The 24,326-nt window shown below is 40.8% G+C and overlaps 5 protein-coding genes across 5 annotated transcripts; 1 reads left to right on the forward strand and 4 right to left on the reverse strand.

Annotated features, from left to right (window-relative positions):
• Positions 1-1,519: 1,519 nt before the first annotated feature.
• M430DRAFT_31128 (hypothetical protein) lies at positions 1,520-2,341 on the reverse strand (the record flags this gene model as incomplete). The annotated part of the gene is made up of 5 exons (XM_024866012.1): positions 1,520-1,672; positions 1,822-1,877; positions 1,937-1,998; positions 2,098-2,196; positions 2,322-2,341. The coding sequence occupies 5 exons, from the start codon at positions 2,339-2,341 to the stop codon at positions 1,520-1,522; spliced, it is 390 nt and encodes a 129-aa protein (XP_024717558.1).
• A 13,429-nt stretch (positions 2,342-15,770) lies between these two features.
• M430DRAFT_31129 (hypothetical protein) lies at positions 15,771-16,881 on the reverse strand (the record flags this gene model as incomplete). Its single annotated transcript, XM_024866013.1, has 4 exons — positions 15,771-16,228; positions 16,283-16,300; positions 16,354-16,501; positions 16,717-16,881. 4 exons carry the CDS (start codon positions 16,879-16,881, stop codon positions 15,771-15,773), a joined length of 789 nt encoding a protein of 262 aa, XP_024717559.1.
• A 1,759-nt stretch (positions 16,882-18,640) lies between these two features.
• Positions 18,641-19,239, reverse strand: M430DRAFT_184880 (hypothetical protein). Its single transcript, XM_024863882.1, has one exon. It carries the CDS (start codon positions 19,026-19,028, stop codon positions 18,777-18,779), a length of 252 nt encoding a protein of 83 aa, XP_024717560.1. The 5' UTR covers positions 19,029-19,239; the 3' UTR covers positions 18,641-18,776.
• Positions 19,240-19,919: 680 nt separating this feature from the next.
• On the forward strand, positions 19,920-23,617 carry M430DRAFT_184856 (hypothetical protein). Its single transcript, XM_024863879.1, has 2 exons — positions 19,920-19,981; positions 20,256-23,617. The coding sequence occupies exon 2, from the start codon at positions 20,285-20,287 to the stop codon at positions 23,414-23,416; it is 3,132 nt and encodes a 1,043-aa protein (XP_024717561.1). The 5' UTR covers positions 19,920-19,981; positions 20,256-20,284; the 3' UTR covers positions 23,417-23,617.
• A 138-nt stretch (positions 23,618-23,755) lies between these two features.
• On the reverse strand, positions 23,756-24,184 carry M430DRAFT_22625 (hypothetical protein; the record flags this gene model as incomplete). Its single annotated transcript, XM_024864732.1, has 2 exons — positions 23,756-23,806; positions 23,864-24,184. 2 exons carry the CDS (start codon positions 24,182-24,184, stop codon positions 23,756-23,758), a joined length of 372 nt encoding a protein of 123 aa, XP_024717562.1.
• Positions 24,185-24,326: the final 142 nt, after the last annotated feature.

Below are 24,326 nucleotides of genomic sequence, written 5' to 3' on the forward strand. Positions count from 1 at the left end.
CCTCCTCTCGGAAGTTCTTTTTACAGGCTCTCTGAAACTCTCAGAGACTCTTCTTTTCGGAGGCTACTTCCAGAAGTCCTCCTTTCGGAAGTTCTTTTCAGAGACTCTCAAAGACTCTCAGAGACTCTCTTTTTTCCAGAGACTCATATCCCAGAGTCACTTTTCTCACAAGCCAAGTTTTTCTCTCACTTTGGTCCCGCTATCCATCAGAACTATTAGACAGCCATCACTTGAGCGAGAGAGAACAGCTTCCAGGAAAAGATACCCACGTTAATTCAATTGCTTCCTTTAGTTTAGTCATTGTTTCTCTCTTAGCACTAATTCTAGACCTTTTTCCTATCAACCAAATTTCCATAAACTAGATAGGTTAAGTACAATTTGAATATGTGATGAACTGCTGTTGCTGTTCTGCCTACATTGAAGTAGTAGATAGAGAGTTATATTTTCGAGGACAAGGACGTTAAGGTAAGGGGGGGGCTTCATGTGATTTAAGCGAACCCCTGTTTGGTCGGCTGAGTATAAGAGCGCTCTACGCTGGTTGTATATCTGGATATCTAGAGATTGGGATCTGTCTTAAAGGCGAAGGTTTACGCATTTAGACAGCCCTGTGGCCATCAGGCGATGATCATTAATATAAGAACTTATTGTAACTTTTGACCGTCACGGCACCATGACCGGACGATCATTCATTCCCAAGATAGTCTTTCTATTTAGTATAGTCTCTGATATAAGATCATCAAATACAATTCAATGATATTTATGTTAGGAGTCGTGATTCTCCAAGACCAGGCAGCAGTTTTGAATTTGAACTGTGCGTGGAAGCTAAGCTAAGCTAAGGTGCAAACTTTAGAAAGGGCCCGGCGCAGGTGAAAACCAAGAAGTACCTAGGTACCTTAGAAAAGCTCCAAGGATTCAAGGCCTTTAGATAAATCGTAACATGTTTCTAACATCCATTTATTTCCCCGTGCTTCTAGCAGGATTTCGCTCACTATGCGAATAATTCCAGCTTCGAAGTTCGAGTTGACCCGGATAAATCTAGATCCATAAATGATTCCATGTCAAATTAAGGAAGGTCGTGAAAGCTACCCAGGTATTCTGGTAGTGGTATAGGTAAATAAGCTTCCGAGATCTATGGCACTTCCTAGCACTTAACCTGCCAAAGTCCTTTTAAGGAACCAGCGGATGCTAAACTAAGGTACCTTACACAAGTCAATACCAACCACGGATCACTCGACTTTAGAAGACTGGAACAGAACAGTCTACCTTAATTGCAAAACGATATATTTAAATCCACAATCTTCCTTCCTCACTTTAATTCTCGCTTCTCTTACATTCAATCAATGATTCAGCACTTCCTGCCCATCTCAAAACGCAAAGTCACAAAATCATTTGCAAACCACCAACTCTCATACATTATCATAATATCAAGAGGCAAGAAAGATCCAAGTCAAATCATTAACCAGACGACCCTGATTTGCCAGCCAATATGCTCTGGGAATGGGAATTAGTCGCGTGGGTTCTAATTATCCCAGTCCTCATCACTCTTTCCCTCATTGCTCTTTGTCTCATTGGCATTTTCCTCGTTGCATGTTTTACCGGGGTGAGCTATCTCATTTCCATTTGCCGGCGTCGAAAGAGTATGCGTCCTTGTAACAAAAATGTACTTGGGGAACTGGAAGCAGGAGGGCAGCCGGAAGAAACGGAGCGAAAGTTGAGTTTTGAGAGATGGAGGTATGACCATGTTTTCATTTACACTTTGAGATGGGAATTTTATGAAGCTAACGATGATGGTGAGAATGTGGAATATTATACAGGACTCACAATTGAAACGGCCAGAGTTGATAGCAACCCGATCCACCACTCTCGGACGTGGACAACTTTAGTAGTTGTCAGCATAGGTAGTTTCAACCACGGATGTTTGTATTACTCGGATTACCGATGAACACCTTCTTTCGAACTTCGGTCCTACCCCGCCGGCTTTGGCGTCGCCCGAGGGACCTGTCAATTGTCAAGTCCGTTAGCATGTTTTCATCAAAATAGGAAATTGTTTAATCTAGGAATTGCTTTTTAGTCGGGGAGGATTTCTGTCTTACTTACATTGAGAGAAGAGACCGCCAAGCAGACTCGAAGTCACTGGCACCAGTGCTGCTGTCGACGACCGGGGGTTGTATGTATGTCAGGTCGTCGGAGCTGTGGCTAGATACCTTATACTGTTAGCTCTATCAATGTACAAATTGTCGTGAATCATCAGCAGATTGTGAAGACCAGTCAGTCACTGTCAATGTTAATGTTCCAGTGCTGTTGGGATATTACATACCTACCTTTCTGATGAAGATGTCATATAGAAGAAGACATGGTAGATTAAACGAATGTTGTTGGTAAGGTAACGAGTGGTGTTTGGATAGTGATGTGCACGGTGTTATACGCTGTCTTGGAGATTGAATGTATGTCTTGGGGATTGAAGAAGTGATGAGAGATTTTGACTTAACCTACCTACCCAGGTTTACATTATCCCTAAGCTTCTTCTTCCTCATCTTCATCAAGGTCCTCTGAATATCACATACATCGCTTAGCCATAACCCCCCCCTTAAAAGTTTGATTTAGGATTTCACTCAGTGCGTTTTGGTACGAAAGAAAAAGATTGTTTATACCTACAGATACTCCTTTCTTTCTATCAATATTGCAATCCTCGTAGAAACCCTTGGTTCCTGTCACCCCATCATTACCTACCTAATGCATGCATGTAGAAGTAACTATCAAAGAACCGCTTTTAAATATCGATGTTGCTTTGTTGTGAACAATGAGTATTTATGTGAACAAGACCAGTTCAAATTATATTTTTTTTTTAATTTATTTTAAAACTTTACGACAGTCGCCTACGCCCCTAACTACCCTAAAAACTCGAAAACGAACAATAGAATCAAAATCGGCACCCTTAGATACCCCCTAGAGTACTAGCGGACTATAGACAAGCCTATAGTAACGGATAGTAGGTGTACTAGACTTGAGTAGAGCTAGTACTACCTGCTTATAAGAAGGAGCTAATACTCTTATTCCCTAATAAAAAGCTGTAGTAAGGAGCTAGTAAGTAGTAAGAGTAGTATAGACGATAAAACAAAGTTAATCTTACGACAAATTAAGGCCTACGTAATACTAGGTAAAGAAGATAAGGCGTTACGCTTCCTTTACGACCTTATTACGATAATAATAGTAGTAGTAGAGCTAAAGGCGGCAAATATAAAGACCCTCTTATATACCCTTAGGACCCTTTCTAACGACAACCTAGTAACGATTAGGTAATTAAGAACGATATTAAAAGAGGCCTTCTAGAGGCTAATAGTAGTAGTAGCCCCTTAGGCTACGTACGCGTTAGTAGTAGGCTAGTACCTAATAAGAGTATAAGTAATACTAGAGAAATAGATTAGAGAGCTAAGGATTAGAGTAGATAAATAGATAAAAGACCTAGTATGTTATAGCGCTATTAAAGTAGTAATAGTAGCTAATATAGTAATTAAGAGTACTAAGGTAGTAGCGACCTACTAGCTTTTTAGTAGTAATACTATCCTTACCTTTAAGGAGGCTATACTAAAGACTATAATCTAGGATTAGGGCTAAGTATAAAGAGCGTTTAGGCTTATAGCCTAACTCTATAAGAGTAAGTTTATAGTAATCGTAAAAGGCCTACTAGTAGACCGGGTTATATAAGTAGAATTAAGAGCGTTACTAGTAGAGATCTAAGCCTATATACTATATATTATAAAGGCTAAAGTCAAGCTTATTAAGGCCCTTATAGTAAAGTTTATAACAATAGTACTATACCTCTAGAGTACTAACGTAGTAATACGCCTATATAAACAAAGGCTAATCTAGTAAGCTTAGATCTTTAACTATAAGCTATATTTAGCTAACCTATATATCTAAAGATACTTCTAGTACTACTAGTTTAGCTATATTAGGCGGTTCTATAAGAACTAGGCCTAGTATAGCTACTATATAAGAGTAGCGTACCCTTAGAGTAAAGAGAAGTACCCTTAGCTTAATAGTAAGAAGAGATACATTAACTATAGTAGACTATATATAGTATAAGACTATTAGTATCTTAAGGCCTTTAAGGTAAAAGAGTAAGTATATACTATATATTAGTAAAGACCTAGACAGTTTAAGGTATTAAAGAGTAGCTTTACTAGCTAAGTACTTAGCGTTATACTAGCGTCCTTATAAGATAGTAATAATAGCTACTAGATTATAGTACTTAAGAGACTATAGACAGGTAATAATAAGAAGCCTATAGTAAGGACTCTAGTAAGGTATAAGCGCCTTTTTATTAGAGCGCTAGATATAGTAACAGTTTAGAGCTATAACATTATAGAGATGTTAAGCTAGAGAACTAACTAGGGGTCTAGCGACCCCTTTATAACGTAAGACTTATAGATCCTAGACTCTTAGTAATAAAATTAATAATAGTATACTAGAATACTATAAGAAAGAATAGCCTTACCTTAATAGTACTTTATAATAGCTATAAAGCTAACGTTATAGTAATCTAAGAGCTATAGTATAATAAATAGATAAAGACAGTCTACTACTTAGTATAAGTAAAGTACTAGTAGGTCTATAAGAGTAAAGGCTGTATAGTTATCTATGTTTATAAGTAGTACCTACCTCTTACTTAAGTAGTAAAGACTAGCGTTAACTAGTGTTACGTTACTTTATAAGGTATTACTATCTAGTTAATATACTCGCTAATTCCTAACTCTCTAGGCTAGACTAGCCCTCTCTAGCGGCTTACTAGAGAAGACCTAGAGAGGCTATAGATCGTTATAAGTAATATAATGTTAGGGACTTAAAGGGGTAAGATTAGGAATGTACAGGCCCTGTATACCTATAGGCACGCTAGGGCTACTTAGGGTTCTTAGGTAGTACACATATATCTTAGGAAGTAAAGAGTAAGAAAGAAAGGTAAGAATTAGTTTAGATTTAAATAAAAGTATACTATAACTTACTAGCTACTTAACTATAATTCTCTACTATATTACCTATAATACTAATCTTTAACATTCTAATTCTTCTTCTTATTAAGGAAGTAGCTTGTTATAGTTATAGTACTTAGTCGTTTAGAAAGAGATACTTAAGAGACTCTTATAAGAAGAGCTACTAGTAAAGGAAACCCTAGTAAAAGAACTCTTACTATAATATAAGTAAGCTATATAGTAGTTAGGTAAGAGTAGGATTAGAGAGTAAGAGACGCTAGTAACGAGTTAGTAACGCTTAGTTAAGTTAAAAGGCTATAGGCGTAACTTATAGAAGCCTAGAAACGTAATAAGGAACTTAAGTAACTAAATAAAGAGAGGGATAAGAAAGAGCGTAAGGCCTAAGAAAGGTTACTCTAATAGCTTATTAAAGAAGAGCGTATAAAGAGCTAGCGTCTCTCTTTACGCCTTTACGCGCCTAAAGACAAGGCTAGAAACATAATCTAAGAATAAGATAGTATCTATAATAAGGCTATAAAGTCCTTAAAAAGACACCTAGTAACACTCTTAAGACTACTAGTATTTGTAATAATAATAGTTAAGTAATAACAGGCCTTAGCCCTAAAGCCCTTTATAAGTAAGAATATCTTAGAATATAACGACTTTATATATACTTATAAGATAGAGTTTTATATAAGCCCTAATATCTATATAATAAAAGAGAGTAAAATTATATACGCTATACTATACCTAAAGAAAACTCTTTAATCTATATAAATACGTAAAGAATAAGAGTAAGAAGAGGATACTAGGATATAGTACAGTTTTAAGAAGGTTATACTATCTTACTTAAGTAGCCTAAAAATAGTAAAGTTAAAAGTACTTAGCTAGTATAAGAAGGTAGTACTTTACCTAGAACAATCTATCTAGTCGTTTGTCTAATACCTAAAGCTTCTTAAGGAATAACTCTCTCTTAAATCTAAAGAGACTAAGATAAATGTTCTCTTTACTAAGCTAACGTAAGAGCTTTAAGTTAAGGTCGCTAAGTACAAGCTTTTATAGACTTATAAAGAACTTATTATAGTAGTAACTTAGATTTAGAAAAGTATAGTAGGTTAGGATTCTAATAACGACAAGCGTATAAAGGGGCGCTAGTAAGGATATAGTAAATACATAAGTCGTTAAAAGAGTTAGTCTTTATCTAAGAAGCGCTAGTAAGGACGTAGTAAGTACCTAGTGTATTAATAAAGCCGCTCTATATCTAAAGAACATTTTAGAAAAAAGAGAGGCTTGTAAGACTTACGTTCTTAACACCTTAGTATAGGCGTTAATAACACACTACTATAATCTAGCTTAAACCTAAGGCCGTACCTAGAATACTATAAGTATAAGAGAAGAAGACATTATGTAAGAGATTATAGGTCTACGTCTATACTAAGGATATACCTAGAGGTCGTCTACTACGTTTATAGAGAAAAGGGCTATATAGCCCTAGCCTGCCTTAAGAGGGCTAATAAGTATACTAACTTAAGAAAAGAGAGGGCCTAAAGATAGTTGCCTTAATTAACTTAGGCCTCTCTAATAAAAAGAGGCGGTTAGATTATAAGAGGTAGCTAAGGATACGTCTTCTTATTACTATTAAGGTATAAGACAGCTAAGAAAAGGTAAAAAAAGTATAGGGTCTAATTAATAGTAGAGTAAAGGCTAATATAGTCTTTTAGTCCCTTATAGTTAAGTATAAGTAGTATAACAAAAATACTACCTTCTTACGTTTATAGCTCTAGATAGTCGATAGTAACTTAATTTTTATCTTTAGAGAGTATTAGGTCTTAGTAAGTACTACTAACTTAAAGGGTAAGACCTAAGAAGACACGTATAAGTTCTTAGCCGTAAACCTAAAAGTATACTTAATAGTACTTAGATACCTATAGCTCTATAAAGTAAACCCTAAGATTAATTTTGTTACTAAGACATAAGAGTATTACTAGGTATATAAAGGCGTAGAGATTATAAGACCTAAGGAATTCGTATAGGTCTTAAAAGAAGAAGAAGATACACTACTATTTAAGGCGTTCTTTAAGAGAGGTTATAGTAGCCTTCTTATAGTAGCTATACTTAGCGACAGTACATTAATAGCGCTATATATACTTACTAAGTATAAGGATTTTATACGTATATTTAGTAATAAGGAGGTAAAGAGGCTTTTAGATAAAAACAGGGCTTAGTACGTAATTAAGCTAGAACCTAACACTAAGCCACTATAAGGACTACTTTACTTACTAGTAGAGAAAGAAATAAAGGTATTATAAGAATACCTAAAGGACAAGTTAGAAAGGGGCTAGATTAGAAGGTCTTATAGTCTAGTAGGCGTACTTATTATGTTTGTACTAAAGAAGGATAGAGGCCTACGCCTTTACGTTAACTACTAGGCGCTAAACAAGATTACTATTAAGAATTAGACGCCTTTACTACTAATTAGTAAGACACTAGATTAGCTTAAAAGAGCTATAGTCTTTATAAAGCTCGACCTAAAAGATACCTACTACTATATTTGTATTTAGCCTAGTAATAAGTAGAAGATAGCGTTTTATATATAATATAGCTATTTTAAGTATTATGTTATACTCTTTAGATTATATAACGTACTAGCTACGTTCTAGTAGTATATTAACAAGGTACTAGTAGGCCTAGTAGACGTTACTTACGTAATCTACCTAGACAATATCCTAATCTTTTTAGAGAAGGTAAAAGACTATATAATATATGTATACTAAGTACTTAAATAGTTATAATAGTATAACCTTTACGTTAACCTTAAGAAATGTAATTTTAATACTTAGTTTATAGAGTTCTTAGGTTTTGTTGTTTTAACTAAAGGAGTATTAATAAAGTTAAGCTAGGTCTCTATAATTAGAAAGTAGCTAGTACTATATACTTTCTAAGATATTTAGGTGTTTTTAGGTTTTACAAACTTTTACTACCGGTTTATTAAAGGCTACTTATAGTTAATAGTACTACTTACCGACCTCTTAAAGGGTATAAATTAAGGCAAGAAGGTAAGGCCTCTAGTATTTAGAAAGAAAGCGTAGCGTGTATTTAACAAGCTAAAAGAGGTATTTACGACTACTCTAATACTTACTTACTTTATACTAAGGTTACCTATGCTTATTAAGACTAATATATCCTAGTTTACTATAGCTAGGGTTTTGTTATAACTTGTTAGCTAAAAGGACATAAAGTAGTAGTACCTTATTACCTTTTACTTAAAGAAGCTAAACCTAGTATAATAAGTCTACCTAACCTATAACTAAGAGATACTAGTAATTATTATAGCGTTTAAGTAGTAAAGACACTACCTTAGCTATACTTTTACGCTAGTAATAGTTAAGACAGACTATAATAACCTAAAACAGTTTATAGAAAAGGAAAAGCTAAATAAGAGATAAGTACGTTAGGTCTAAAAGCTAGTTAAGTTTAATTTTAGTATTAAGTACTAGCTAGGTAAGAGTAACCTTACTAACGGCCTGTTAAGGCGCCTAGACTATAAGTCTAGTACTAACAAGATTAGACAAGACTTACTCTTAGCCCTAAGAAAGAAGCTAAGAGGCGTACTCTTAATAAGAGTCGCTAGTACTATAATAAAAGAGTAATAGATCTTAGCTATAAGGGTAAGATCTTTAGAACTCTTAGAAAGTAAGGACTCTTAAGTAAGACAAGATATCTTAGGCTAACCTAAGTATTAGTAGCTATAAACTAGGTAAGACACTATAAGGCCGTTAGGCACGTGTAATGTAGCTAAGACCTAGCTTAACTCTATTACTAAGACTAGTAACTATAGATACCTTGTCTTACAAGAGTCTACTAGGTTAGTAGTAGGCCTTAAAACAGTATATAACGTACTATTAGAATTAATAACCGACTTAATCTAGAGTACTTAATAAGAGGACGCTTTTGTTTAAGAAAAAGAGTAAGAGTTAATGTTAATACATAAGGCACGCGCTAGTACTATAAAGGGGCGATAAGGCCTTAGTAATAGTAAGACTACCTTAAGAGAGCGACAAGGCCTTAGTAGTAGTAAGACTACTATAAGGAGCCTATAAGGCCTTAGTAATAAGACAAAAGAAGGGCGACAAAGCCTAGATACCTAAATTTAAGGTAATGTTATAAGAGATAACGTAAGTAAGGAACTTAAAGACAAGAGAGATAACTACTTAGAGTATTACGTTAACTTAACAGGTCTACTTTAGTATAACAGCTAAGTCTATGTCCTAGAAAACAAGGCCTTAAGGAGTAAGATCCTTATAATTAACTATAATAATCTAATAGTAAGGTACTTTAGTACTACTAAGACACTAGAGCTTCTCTAGTATAAGTACTTCTAGTAAGGTATATACTATAATATTAAGGAATAAGTTAAGACTTGTATAGTCTACTAGAAGACTAAACCTAAGAGGTACTAGCTATATAGTAGGTTAGTACTACTAGAACAGCTAACAAGGCCTTAGGTATAGATTTTAATAGATTTTATTATAGGCCTATCCCTAAGTAAGTTTAATAAAAAGGTATTTAACTTATGTCTTATAATTATTAATAAGTACATAAAGGTAGCGTACTACATCTTATACTATAAGACGATTATAGCCTTATAGCTAGTAGAACTCTTTATATACTATATAGTTAAGGATTTTAAGACTCTAAAGAGGATTGTATTAGATAAGGGCCCTTAGTTTATAAGTAAGTTTTAGGCCTCCTTATGTTTTTACTTAAAGGTAAGGCGCCGGCTTAGTACTACCTTTTACTTATAAAGTAATAGTTAGACTAAGGTATAAAACTAGATAATTAAATACTACCTCTAGGTCTACGTAACGTATAAGTAAGATAACTAAGTATTAAAACTCGCCCTAGCTAAATTTATATATAATAATAGTGTATACTTCTTAATAAGGGTAACCTTGTTCTACGTACTATATAGGTTCTTACTAGAGATCTAGGTTAATATTAAGGACAATATTATAGAAGAAGAGGTAGTAGTAGTATATAAAAGGGTAAAACAGATTAAGAAAGAAAGGATAGCGCTAAATAAACACTAGTATAACGCTATTAAAGCGTAAAAGAGGTTTTATAATAAGAAACGTAAACTTATGTCCTTTTAAGTAAGTAATAAGGTAATACTCTTAACTAAATACCTCTAAGTTACTAGGCCTAACAAAAAGCTATTAGATTACTACCTTAGCCCTTTTAAAGTTACTTGTATTACGTTAAACAAGTTAGCTTATAAGCTTAAGTTACTCTTAGTATTTAAAATCTACTCTATATTCTATATGTCTCTACTAGAGCTATACTACTATAGAGCTAGCGCGATACTAGAGCTACCTAGCCTAGACGTTATAAAAGAGTAAGAAGAGTTTAAGGTAAAATTAATCCTAGTATACAAAGAACAAGCTATAAGAAGGTAATACTTAGTAAGATAAAAGAAGTATATCCTTATAAACAATACGTAAAAGCTAGTAAGAAACCTTAGAAACGCTATAGACGTAGTCTAAGAGTATAAGAAGGTAGTACTAATTAAGGACTAAGGTAGTGTCGTAAAAGAAAAATACTAGAGAAGGCGCAGGTTATAGTAAGTAGTTAGGTTAAGAATAGTTATTAATTTAAAAAAGAAAAAAAGGAAAAAGGTAAAAACAAGTCCTAGTTATACACTAGTAACATATACACGTAACCTAAGCCCTACAACTATATAGCCTAAGACTACTAGACTAGACTAACTACTTATTATTACTATTATTATCCTTATTATCCTTTATATTATTATTATCGTTATTATCGTCGTTACTATTATAAGGATCTGTCTTAGTAATAGGCAAGAGGTTAGACTAACTAGGGTTAGTAAGTACTAGTAAAGTAAAGAAGACACTTACGTTATATTAATAAGTGTCTATAATAACATTAATTAAGTAGTAAAGACCTTATAGTACGTTAACTACAATTAGGACGGCTTTAGTAGTAGTACGTAAGGGCTATAAGAGGCCTTAGAGGCAGGCTTAGTAAAAATAGCTCTTAATTCGCTAGGTAAAAGAGTACTAGTAAGGCCCTAGCTTTGCCTTAAGAGTTATAGAGTAAGTAGAGATAAGATTAGCCGTAATAGCGGCTTTAGCGCGATTAGATAAGAAGAGTAACTTATTAAGCTTAGCTACAAACTCTTATAAGATCTTATAATAAGCTTTATACTTAGTAGTATATTAGTTATACTTAGTCTAACCTACCTAAGTAATATAAGTAAGCCTAGGCTTAGCCGCTTATGTTTTTATATAGTAGATGTAGTATACGTAAAAGAGGCGTAAGGACGTACCTTACAAGCGTAGAGGCAAGTAGGGTTAGCTATAGTAGGGTAGTATCGTATAAGGTAGAGGGGGTTAAAGAGAGAATAAAGAGAGGTATAAGGCGTAAGGTAATAACTTAAGAAAGAAGGCTTAAAAGAGGTAGTACTAAAGAGGCGTAAGAAGTAAGGCTACTTAATTTAAAAAGAAAAGAAAAGAAAGGTAAGAAAGGGAAAGTTTGTCTCTTTATATACTCTTTCTTAGTAGCGTATTATAAGACACTTACTAATAATATAATATAAACATTTAGTAAGGCTCTATAAACAATTCTTTATATTAAACAAATTCTTACGTAGATAAGGTACTATAAGTAAGAAGCGGCTAGAGCCTTTATTATATAGCTTATTAGGAACGTACTAGCGCGAATCCGGTATAACAAGCGCGCTACTATAAGTATAGATAAAGACAGAAGGTAGATAAAGAAAAGAGATATTCTTTCTTCTTATATTTATACTATATTATTTTAAGGTTTTAGAGTAAGAATAGTCTATATATAGGGTAGAAGCTATAAGGAGAGGCATAAGGCTTACTTAGTACGGCCCTTATATATCCTAGGCACGCGCTACAAAAGGAGAGCTTAGCTATATCTAGTATAGGCTCTATATAACTCTAGGAAGGCACTATATCTAGCGTAGCTTACGCGACTCTAAGATAGAGCTATAAGAGAGAGAGGTAATGTTAAGGACTTAAAGGGGTAGGATTAGGAATACATAGGCCCTACGTACCTATAAGTACGCTAAGGCTACTTAAGGTTTTTAAGTAGTATATATATATCTTAGGAAGTAAAAGGTAAGGAAGAAAGGTAAGAATTAGTTTAGATTTAAATAAAAGTATACTACGACTCGCTAGCTACTTGACTATAATTCTCTACTATATTACCTATAATACTAATCTCTAACATATAAACCTTTACTACTTACTCTAAGATAGAGCTAGTAAGACTACCTCTAAATTAAAGACCCTCCTTTATCTAGCCTATAAGTAGTAGCTCTTATTACGTATACTCTAAAGAGAGCTAACCTAAAAGAGATATAGTAAATAAGACTTAACGATTAATTACGTGTAGGCTATAGTAACGCTCTAGTATACCTACTAAGGTAACCTAGAGTATAAGAGATCTAACTACTACGCCTAGCTAATTAAGGTTATTACTTAAGTAAAGGATCGCTATAAGAGAGCTATAAAGGTACTAAGATAGAGCTAGACCCTAATAGACTAAAAGCTAGTAGTAATTAAGGCTAAGAGGCTCTATCTCTCTTTTAAGCCGCTAGATATACCTTATAAGGTTAATAAGACAGTTAACTTACTTACTTCTTAGCTTATACGTATTATAGACTTATCTACCCTAAGAAAGAAGGTTAGCTAGAGACGTACTAAACCCTAGTAGAGTAGTAAGGTCCTTAAGGCTGTCTAGTAAATGTAAGTAGTACACTATTAATATACTACTACCTTAACTAAACTTTACTAGCACGACCTCTAGTAGGCTAGTACCTACTAACTCTAGACGATCTAAGATATAAAGACTAGAAGCTAGTGTAGCGCCCTTACTACTACTTTAAAAGACTAATAAAAACTCTAGAGTCTTAAAAGGTAGGCTAGACTTTATAGCTACGTACTCTTAGAACTAGCCTTACTCTTTCTTTTTTAAGGCGCTAATAAAGAGGTACTAGCTATAAGCTACTATAATAAAGTAATAGTATTAGGCTAGTAGTTCTTTCTAGAATTAGTAGCTAATCTTAGTAACGTCGTTCTAGACCTTTAGGACAAGTAGTACTAGTAGTTTACTATTAATAATACTATAATAAAGGTAGACATTACTAACGTTCTTTAAAGGACAGGTACCTAAAAGACGCTAAGACCTAACCTACTACTTACTAGCTTTCTTAAGGCATATAAGCGCCCTTTAGCTAAGCTTCTTATAGTAGTAGTAACTATAAGCCTCTAGCTAAGGCACGTCTTAGTATAGTTTAAAGTAGTAAAGGTAGTAGTACTATATAAGCCTAGAAAGACCCTTAAATAGTAACAAACTATAAAGGCTTATAGGCTAATATTACTCTTAAGTATAATAAGTAAAGTAATTAAGTTAGTAATTAGCCGGTACTTTACTAATACTATAAAGTTGTAAGGGCTCTTTCTAGAAATATAGATAAGAAACCGGCTATAGTACTTAATAGACCTTATAGTTAAAATAGTAGTTAACGCTACGTATATAGTATAGAGCTATAAGGCTATAGTATCTCTCTTCTAACTTAATATTAAAGGCGCCTTTAATATAGTAAACTATATACGCTTTCTCTATACTCTTTAGTACTTAGGGTTCTTTATATAGGCCGTATAGTAGGTATATAGCTTCCTTACTAATTAGACAGCTAGTCTCTTCTTTAATAAGGAGGTAGCGCCGCCCTAAGAAGTTACTATAAAGGTACTATAAGGCTTACCCTTCTCTTTTATCCTCTTTCTCCTCTATACTACTAGCTTATACGCGCTACTATAAGGTTATATAAGCCTTATTATAGTAAGGTTTACTAACGACCTTAACCTCTTAGCTTTTAGTAAAGACACGATAAAGACACGCTAGTACCTTAAAGGGGCGTAATAAGTATATAGCTAATAGTCGTGTATAAGAAGAATAGAGTTCGCCCTTAAAAAGAGTAAGCTCCTTTACCTTACCTATACTTATACTATACTAACAATACTTATCTACCTTAACGGCTAGGTTATTCCTTTAGTCTAAAAGGCGCGCTTTTTAAGAGTTTAGATAGATTAGAAGCTTAGATAAAAAGGCTACCTTAACGCTATTAAACAAAAGTTTACTACCTAGTAGTTTGTACTTATAAGGCTTACTATGTCCGCGTAAGGATATAGCCTACTACGCGTAAAGGAGATCTATATAAAGGTAATCTAAAGTACTATAGTATATAGTATAAAGGTCTAGTACCGCCTTTTTAAGTAGTAGGCTAAAGAGATTATAAAAGACCTTACTATAAAGTAGTTATAGTACCTTTATGTTATTATAAGGGCGTACTAGACGACTCTTGTCTAGTTCCTTAAGTCTAAAATAACTACGCCCTTACTTAACCTCTACTTTAATAAGTAAGTAGTAGACTTTAAACGACGTCTTAAATGTATAGGTAAGGGCAAACTTATATAGTCTATCTATAATAAGGTAGTGACCTGTCTTTAATAACGCTAGAGACACTACTATAGCGCTACTATAGCGCTACCTTATACGTTACTTAAGTATAAGGTAGGCTAAGCCGTATAAGTAAAGGACTAGTATAAGGACTCTCTTCTAAAGAAGACCTTATAAAGGAACTAAAAGGTATAATAGTCTTAATACGATAGCTTACTAGTATACTACTAGGGCGCTATCCTAGCCGTACTACTTACCTCTTTAGTAGATACCTTTAAAAAGTACTTACTCTTTTATAAGTATAAGAGCTCTCTTTTAATATAGATCTGTACTAGTAAAGTTAGACTCTAGGCTTTCTTATTTAAGCGTAAAGTACTAGAGGTAGCGACCTTCTAGTACCTTTATAGTAAGGCCCTAAAGATAGTAGTATACCTAGTCCTTAACTACTAGTAGCTAGATTAATAGTAGTAGGCCTTATAGTAAGCACTTTACTTAAGAGCGCTATAGACATTCTACGACTTTATAGTAGTAATAGAAAAAGGTAAGAGTACCTATATACTAATCTATTAGCTACTATTTACTAGCCGATTCTTATAGTTCTAGCTAGCTAAGTACTACCTAGTAAAGGAGTTATAAGAGAAGGAGTAGCCTTAGCTAGTAGCCGGCGCCTTACTAGCGCCTTACTAGTGTCTTATTAGTATGTTTAGTATTACTAGGCTAGAAGGTTAAGTTCTAGTAAGGTAGTAATAAGGACCTAGCGCCCTAGTAGTACTATAATAGTATAAACGTAAGTAATAGTACGTAAGTTTTTACCTAGCTTTAGTATAGTTTTACTACGTGATTTATGTAGTATAGAGGTTCTACATGTAGTAGGCATAGGTAGTAAGAACAATAATAATAATAATATTTATGTAAACATAGTAAAGTATTTATAGGATGATAATGATCTTATACTGTTGGTGGTCTAAGGTAGTTAAAGCTTTGAATTCTTGAGATTTCGCACCTCTCGTCTCTTGATAAATGGAAAAGTCTTGAGGAATTTGCATGCAAGAGCTCACGGGATCATGGGAAAGCCTTGGTTACCTACATGCTCTGCGGTAGCAACTAAGTCAAGCATCTTGCTCGATCTTGAAATGGATATTAATAGGGGAATCTCGTACTCTCGTATTATAGGTACAGTCAGAACGATTAATTTGAACACGTGATTCGCCGCTGAAGAAACGTTAAAGTACCTACAGTCTAACCCAAGCCATCTATCAGTCCCTTATCATACAGTCCCATGCGCACACATCAATCCTGCAGGACCTTGTCGCCATTCTTCTCCATGACCGAGGTCAAGAAATCCCATTCGCCTTGGCTGACCCTGCTAACGCTCAAGCGCGTAAGCTTCAACATCTGCATGTTCTCTAGCGGATTGCCCTTCTCCGCTTGAAAGGCGCGGAGGTCTTTCAGCGTGATGGGCGTCTTGAGTTTCTGGCGGAAGACGACGTGCACGACGGACCACTTGGGGTTATCCGGGGAGGAGGAGGGGTCGTAGTACGGCGCATCCGGGTCATGGGCGGAGACTAGGGGGGTGTTGGCGTTCATCGCGTGGGGGAGAAGAGCAGGTGAACATGAGGAGGGGGCCTTACGATCAGGGGAGTGCTCTTGAACAATTTCCATGATTCCAACAATAGCGGGAACTTTGCAACTCGAATGGTAGAAGAAACTTAGATCTCCTTTCTTCATCGCGCGTAGATTGTTACGTGCTGTCGGGATCAGCTTGTGCGTTCTTAGGGACAGGGAGAAATTTCAATCTGTACCTGGATATGCTCGGATTCCTGTGAGTTAATTGTTAGCATGTTCTCGGATGCTTAGTTGGGGGGAGGATTACCATCCCAAGGCTCGGGCTCGGTCTTCGCTGCAAGATCATCGATTGAGAATTTGATGTCGTGTCCCTTCTCCAGACGACTCTCAGGCTCGGCTTTCATGAGCCAGTACTGGCGAGTGGATGCCTTTGGTGCATCTGACTCTGTAGGCTTCTGAGATAACAGTATCAGAAGAGTGATTCAACAAAGGAGAGAGGTTCATGCGCGATAGTTGCACGTGATATTGGTGCACGTGACCATATCGAATTCGAACCCCCTTCTGCGAGAAGGCTGGAAGGCTCCAATTGCTTGGAGACGTAGATAATTGGAGGGATATCCCCAGTGGAGCTCGCGCATCAAAGTTCAAACCAGATAAAGTGCACACCTACTGATTCGACAACTTCATGTTCTTGGCTGACGACTCCACTCGGAATCTTCTTGCCGGGCTTTTGTTTCTGGACTTTCTCTGTCGCGGTCGGTTTTCGGCGACTGGACCGCCGCGGCTCCTCAGCCGGCTCTTCCTCCCCCAGGTCCTTGGCTTTTCGTTTTGCCATGATACAGTATCAGATGGATTGGAGGACTTTGTATCGTCGGTAGGAACTTTGGGTACCTAAAGAATGCGCCGCCTTGGAGAACCAACGCGGAGACTAACGCCTGAGGTTGATACGCGGTGCGGTAGAAGCGTTGATAGTGGGACAATGGACATGGATGCAACACGTGATATGACCAGACCAAAACCGCTGGCAAGACGGTTCAACGGTCTATAATTCCCCTCGGGCAAGGCTTAATTGATGACCTTAAGCCTTGAATCTTGAGCCTTGCGGTCCACTTGGGAGGGGAGCAGAAATAATCTTGAGCACTACTGCCACATGGCATGGACCAACCCACTACTCCACTGCTACTACTACTGTAGTAGATAGATACTACTCGGTACAGATAAGAGAAGTTGCACTACTACTGTGGTATTACACCTTACAAACATTGTCCCGGCCCTTCCTGTGACTGGCAGAAAGCCGATGCATGCATGCCCTGACGATTTGGGCGTTGGATCGTTGGATCGCTGGATCGTTGGTCGTGAAGTAGGTAGGGCTTTACCACGGAGCATTGGGCGCTGTCTCACGCTGTGTGTCTCTCGCTCATCCTTGCTCAATGCTCAATCAGAGGAAGCCTTCGCATCACTACGGAGTGGCTCCGGTCACGATCTGACTCCGGACCGTTCTGCGTATCATCAGTGCCGCAACGTGCAAGGGCGGGCAGGGTGAGTGAGCTCTGGGCAATGAGCAATGAGCAGAGCGTGTCTGGCCCGTTCTCCACAATCATCAGCAGGCAAGCCAGGTGACAGAGTCGGGATGCCGGGTCCCAGGGACTCTTGGCCCCGGAGCTGGTCGCCCCTTCGTGGTCCTGGGCGAGCCACGGAGTCTGGAGTCTTGCCTGACCGACGACTGACTGATCTTTGGGGGAAAACGGGGCGCCCGTGAGAAACAAGACCCGCGACACTTGGGCAGTCGGGCGTCTTCTGCGTCGTCTCCGTGCCTCGATGATTAGTTATGGCTTTCCCCGCCAGCATGCAAATAATAATAGGATGATGCTGTTGCAAATGTCAAAAGGACCAAGGCCCCAGGGTTTATTGGTCCGCGGGAGGGCTTTGGACGGGGACTAGAGGGAAGAGTGGTTTTAACGTCTACTAAGGACTGGATCATGGATGACGCCGAAAACACAACGGAAGATGGGTAAAGGCACGACGAGCGAAGCGTGATTAATCTGCGTGGCCAGGATTTGGGTTGATTCTACTTAATTAAGGCTTTTCCCCCTCCCCATCTTTTCCATCCTCCTGTCTCATTCTTCTTCTTCTTTTTCATTTTCTTTTCCTGTTTTCTTTCACCTCATGGTCTCCCTCCCCCCCTCTCTCAGCCATCTATCCATCTCTTCGTTCCCCTCATCCACCCTCTCTCCCACCTATCCTGGACCACCCGCCTCGTCCCTATCTTATGGAGTATTATTCCCCTCCCAGCTTGCGGCCGTCGTCCCAGCCCGGCTCTGACCAAGCAATTTCAAACGCAATGGTCAACATTCTTGGCCCTGGGGCTTTCACCCCAGCTGGATCATGGAGCTCTCGTGCTCAGGATAGAGGCCTCCCCGACCGCCATCCTCTCTCCAGAACAGCCTGGAAGGTCTGATTTCACTTGGTCCAGAGACACCGGGGACGATGGCCTGCAACTAAAACGCCTCTCATACGGAGGACCTTGCAAGGGAGCGGGCGCTCCTTCAACGGTTGGCGGTTGGAGCTGGGCAGTTGCACGAGACGAAAGACACGAGCCTGACTATCTTTTCCTTCCCCTTCCCACGTGGAGGGGGGTTTGCTATACCAGACTGATGAAGCCCGGAGCGCAGATCAATTAACCTCAGCCTCTCCCCAGCAGGCCAGAAACAGGGCACCGATGGTCATCTCTTATCCTCCATCCATCCTCCAGCCATCAGTCCTCCATCTCGTCCTCATCATGGTTGCTCGTGGCGGGCCCGGTCCCGTAGCCGTCCTGGCGTGCTCTCGTAGGACGATGGATGATGGATGAAGTGGCACCAATTGCCGAAAGGAGATGACGATTGGCTCGCTTACCCAGGCGCCTAGACCCGACTCGGACGCTGTCTCTGGAAAGGCCACAGCTGCAGAAAAACAGGCGAAAAACAGGTCAGAATTGGCCATGAGCAATCAGCAACTCCCTTTGCCCCCTTTGCCCCCCTCTTCGCCCCCTTTGCCCTTTGGTCCTTCGAGCGGTCTAGTCAACTGTCAACCAGACGCCCTTGACCGCCTACTCAGACAGCATCCGTGACCTCCCGTCGTACTCGTGCTGTCCCTTTCTACCCCCCCCAATAATATTATTATTTTCTTTTATTTCCATTACGCCGTGTCGCCCGCTTCCCAACTCCACACGTCGCAAGGAGCTTCCCGCCACTCCGGTCTAATCACCCAAGACCCTGCCACCACTCAGAGCCTCAGAAGGACGGTGCGAACACTCACGGAGACTCAGCACCGTTGCCGTAAGGTAGATTACTGCGCGCGTCTCCCGTCGCTCATCCCCCTACCTGTCATCTGAGCCTGTTGGCTGCCCTCGCAGCGCCTGTACGTCAGGGCGACACGCAGTCGACTCGAGGGGAGGGAAAATCCTGCCCGGCACCCAACACCGTTCTCCACCATCCCTTCCTCGGCCCAGTCAATTCAGGTAGACGGCAGTACCTAATCTTGAGGCTCATACCGCATGGTCCGATCCCCCCTCTGGGTCCATCATCTCCAGGTATGTCCCGATGCGCCTGCTGCTGTCATACGCGGCGATCTCTGCATCTGCTCCCTCCAGCCGCTGCCCTCTCGCCTCAGGCTGGCCATCACGACCACGTGATCCCAGGAGCCGCCTCCAATCAATCAATCAATCTTCCCCCCCTTCGATCAGATCAATCACGATTCCCCCTTTGCCCATATTCTGGGCCCTTCTGGCTGATATTTGCTGATCTTATATTGCGCTCCTGTGTAGAAGACCTCTCTTTACCATCATTACGGCATCCAATCATCGCTCTTTTCCCTTTTGGGCCTAGCCTGATACTATCACGAAGCGACGTCCAAAATCAACACCCACAGCGACACAACACCACAGCGCGCGTTAGGTAAGACCTCCCATTCTTCTATCCTGGCTCTGTCGATGTCTCGTGACGTCTGCTGGACTCTGGGCAGACGCGTTGATGATTGCCGTCGAGGCTGTTGATGCTGCGGATGGGCATTGGTCCTGCTGCCTTTGTTCCCTCGATCCCCATCAACCGCGTCGCGACTTCATCGCGCTCGGCCTTGTCTCGCGCTGGGCCATCGCTCTGTGACCCTCGAGTCCGTCTATGGCGGTCATCTTTTAGGATAGCATTGCTGACGTTGTGCCCCCCACTGCAGATGGGTTGCCTCAACTCTTTCCCACAGACATGAGCTCCTGGATGAACGATGCCTCCATCCAAAGCCATAATGGCCCAGGCTTCAACCATCTCGACCCTAACGCCGGCGGAGGCATGCTCGATGCATCTGCCTTTATGGGCAACTCGAACTCCTTCGATCCCTCCCAGTTCCAGAATCAACAGCTTCAGCAGCGGATGCAGAACGGCGCCATGCGCAACGGCTCCCCGGCGTTTAACAACCCGGTGTACCAAACCAACTCAGTGATACCATCCAAGAGACCAAGACCTAGAGAAGACAGCTTGGGTACATCACCGCGTCAAGCCGCTGGCATGCTGCCAAATTCGCGTTCTCAGACTCCGCAACAACCCCCCTACACTGGCTTTCAGCCCAATAGCATCCCTCCACAACACGCGCCTCAGCAGAACCCCTACTCGCATCTACAGAACGGTTCAGCGAACGCGAGTCCGTCTCCGATCATGAGCAACCAGCTTCGTCCTGGCGGCGTACCGCAACGAGTCTCGACAGCCTCCCCCCACCCCTTCTCCCCGGTGGCCCAGCAGTTTGCACCCCAGGCCTCGCCCTCCCAATCGGATCATGGAAGCAGGGTTGATACACCACAGAACAATCCATATGCACAGAATCCAGGTTTTGCGCAAGGCTTCCATCAAAACTTCACTCCGCCGCCTGGCCGAGGCTCAGCTCCACCTCCAAATGCCATGTCCACTCCCCAGTTGCAACAGGCCCATATACAGCAATCCCAGATGTATGCGCAACAATCCCAACAGCAGCCCCAGCCGGGGCAGCAACGGCAAAATGATCAACATGCGAAAATGATGTACCAGATACGATATCAACAACAACTTCAACAGCAAGGTTTAATGGCCGCCCAGCGTCCAAATATGCCACCTAATGTCAACCCCTTAGCCAAAGCTCAAATGCAAGGACCTAATGGCCAGCCCGTAGGAATGCGACCTCAGCAACCTGCGCAATCGGGCCAGCCGAATCAGGAACAGTTCATGAAAAGCTTAACACTTTTCATGCAATCAAAAAATCTATCCTTTGACATGAACCCAATTGTTGGGGATAGGTCGATTACTCTGATTACTTTATATATGGCGGTGTTGAAATTCGGCGGCTACAAGAAGGTCACTCATCAAAACGGCTGGGCTCAGGTTGCGCAAGCGCTTCAATTCAACCTGATGCAGCACCCAAGTGCGCCACAACAACTGAAAGCCCATTATGAAAGGAACCTGCTTCTGTTCGAAGAGGCTTGGCAACGAAACCAGATGGCTCAAAGGCAAAAAATGATGCAACAACAGGGGCTAGCTGGCAATATGGGAGGACCTGGCTCGCAGATGTCACCCACGAAGCAAATGAATCCTCAAGGCCCGATGCAGCAATCCCAACAATATCTGCAGCATCAGCAACTCATGGCTCAGCATCAGATGCAGCAGCAGCATGCACAATCCACTCCCATTAAACAGATGGCACCCATGCATCTCTCCCAACCGCCAGCAATGAATGGCTTCTCGACTCCGCAACCGTCTCAAGCACAGCCGCAACATCCAATGGGTCCCCAAGGCCATGTGCGAAATAACCTGTCCAGGAATATCGACGGAACTCCACCGCAAAACGGAGCCTTCCCGATCCCTTCTCCGGTTTCAGCCACCAAATCCGCCAGTTTATCCTTACCATCCCCACAAGTAGATGTGGCACGACCAGGAGCCAAACCAGCGGACCCCGAGTTCAAGCTTCCGAAAGAGTTAGATCCAAAGACCCGAGTCCTCGACACCTTCGGTGGCGTCGAACTAGATTCATTGCAACGGCTTGGTAATGCCCTGATCCAATTCAGACCCGATGTCCCTGCAGTAGCAGACATGGGTGCCATCGACATCCATGCTTTGACCATGAGTCTCCAATCTGGGATCCATGCTGAAGTACGAATGGCATTAGACACGCTTGTCTCGCTGTCAGTGGAGGCTCGGCTCCAATTAGACTTGAGAGCCTGCGAGGACCTGGTGGAAACACTAGTTGACTGTGCCGAAATACAAGTCGAACTTCTGGCGGAAAATGCGGCGGAAGTATCTGATGTAATGCTCGTCAACTCGTATGAAGATGTTATACGCGGCTGCCGACTCGAGGAATACACTCTGCAAGATGTTCCTGCGTTTGGGACGCTTGAATACGACCTCGACCGTGCTGTGGACAGATTAATATGCATCAGCACCATCATGCGGAACTTATCTTTCTACGAGAGCAACCATCAATACCTAGCGGATGAACTGGTTATCAAGTTCTTTTGTGTTGTCATCAGGTACCTGGGAACTCGCAATATGCTCCTTCGGACACATCAAAATACCCTGGACTTCATGAAGGATGTCATCATCTTCTTGTCAAATCTTGCGCAACAGATTGAATTGCCTGGTCGCGAACAAGCCCTATGTCTACTCCACTTCCTCCTAGCCTTCGCACCTTGCCCACCGCCAAATGGCTCCGACCGTGTCACATTCTCTCCATACGACCCCGTGATTCATCGGTATCTCCCCCCTGCTATTGACAGCCTCGCGAAACTTCTCGCTCGGGATGAGCCCAATCGAACGCACTACAAGAGCATCTTTGCTTCTGATGTTGCTTCATCTCCGCCTTTTGATCTACTCACGAAGACATTTGCTCTCGCAATTTCAGCAATACCAGATGAGAGGCTAGATACCAAACGAGGGAGTTTAATGTCGATCATAGAGGCCCGGAAGCCATTCCTGATGCAGGGAATGCTAGCAGCCGAGATATTGTCAAACCTAGCGCCTGGTTTCGAAACCGGCGTAGCAAAGTCTTGGTTAATGTCGGAGGATGGTTTTGCGCAAAATCTCTCTCGATTAATACTTTTTATCTGTCTCGAGACTGCACCCGCCGCTCCTCATCAGAGAGTTCCTGCTGTCGCGAAGGGTGTGGAAGACGAGGCTCTACTCCACATTACACTCGGCGGGATCACAGTTTTACGGCGACTCGCTGAGAAATGCAGGGACCCAGATGATCCAAAATCTGCTATACCATTATCGGGGATCGTTCCCAAGGAGAGGTTGCTGAGAGCATTGGAAATACGGCAACCAAAGTTGCAAATTGTTTTAAAACAGTTGTGTGCATATGCGGGGTTGGACACATGAGCGTTTTCCTTATTCATTGTATCACATTCCATAGACGCATCAAGGATTGTTAACAGCGTGTGGAGTAGGCGTTCGAAGTTCTAGCTTCTCTGTCTAGCTTGGCTTTGGTCCTGCAATTTCTCATTGGGTGGAATCTGTTACTTGCTGTACCATGTTGATGGGGGTCTGGCTCTTCAGGATGAGGAAGAGATTACGCAATATTGTACATATATAGGCACGAGCCCTGCAAATCTACAAACTGCAGGATATGGTTTCGAAAAGCAACAAACTCTGATTCCCAGCCCCGTGACACCGCCCATCCATTGCAATGCTCTCTCACACCACGATCCGTACCGTTTCCTAGAATTTGCTATCCTCCAAAAACTTCAAAACTTCTGGTTTCTTGTGGCCCTGTGTATCATATCAGCCGCTGACTCCTGGAGCTACGGGCACTCGAATCGAACCCACCCTGACAATTATGTGCTGCGTCAATTGATTGATCGTGATGTCCTTGTCCTGCAATCCCAAAGCCTTCTGCAGGTCCGTCCGCAACACATTTATGTTTCCCTCGATGCGTCGAACCTTTGTTTGCTTGAGATTTCCCCCACGCTTGGACAACAGATATACGGGTAAGTTGTTTGTAGTCGTTCGATTGACTCGGTATGGTTTTGCTAGGCTTGATACCGCGGATGGAGCAGCAGGTGTTGTTGCAGGAGCGGCTGCGGCGGAGGTGGAGACTCTCGCAACGCCGAGGAAGTGACTGAGAGTAGAAGGCCGCGGCAGGGCCATGGGACGGAGGAATGGGAGCATCATCATGGACGAGGATATCCTGTTCTCGTATGCTCTGGCGGCTTGAAGAGGTATCGAGGGTCCCAATGTACGACGAGGTTCGCGGAATCTCAACGCTAAAAAAAGTTAGCGTAACTGGACT

Source organism: Amorphotheca resinae, assembly GCF_003019875.1.
Source record: "Amorphotheca resinae ATCC 22711 unplaced genomic scaffold M430scaffold_12, whole genome shotgun sequence".
Taxonomy (NCBI): domain Eukaryota; kingdom Fungi; phylum Ascomycota; class Leotiomycetes; order Helotiales; family Amorphothecaceae; genus Amorphotheca; species Amorphotheca resinae.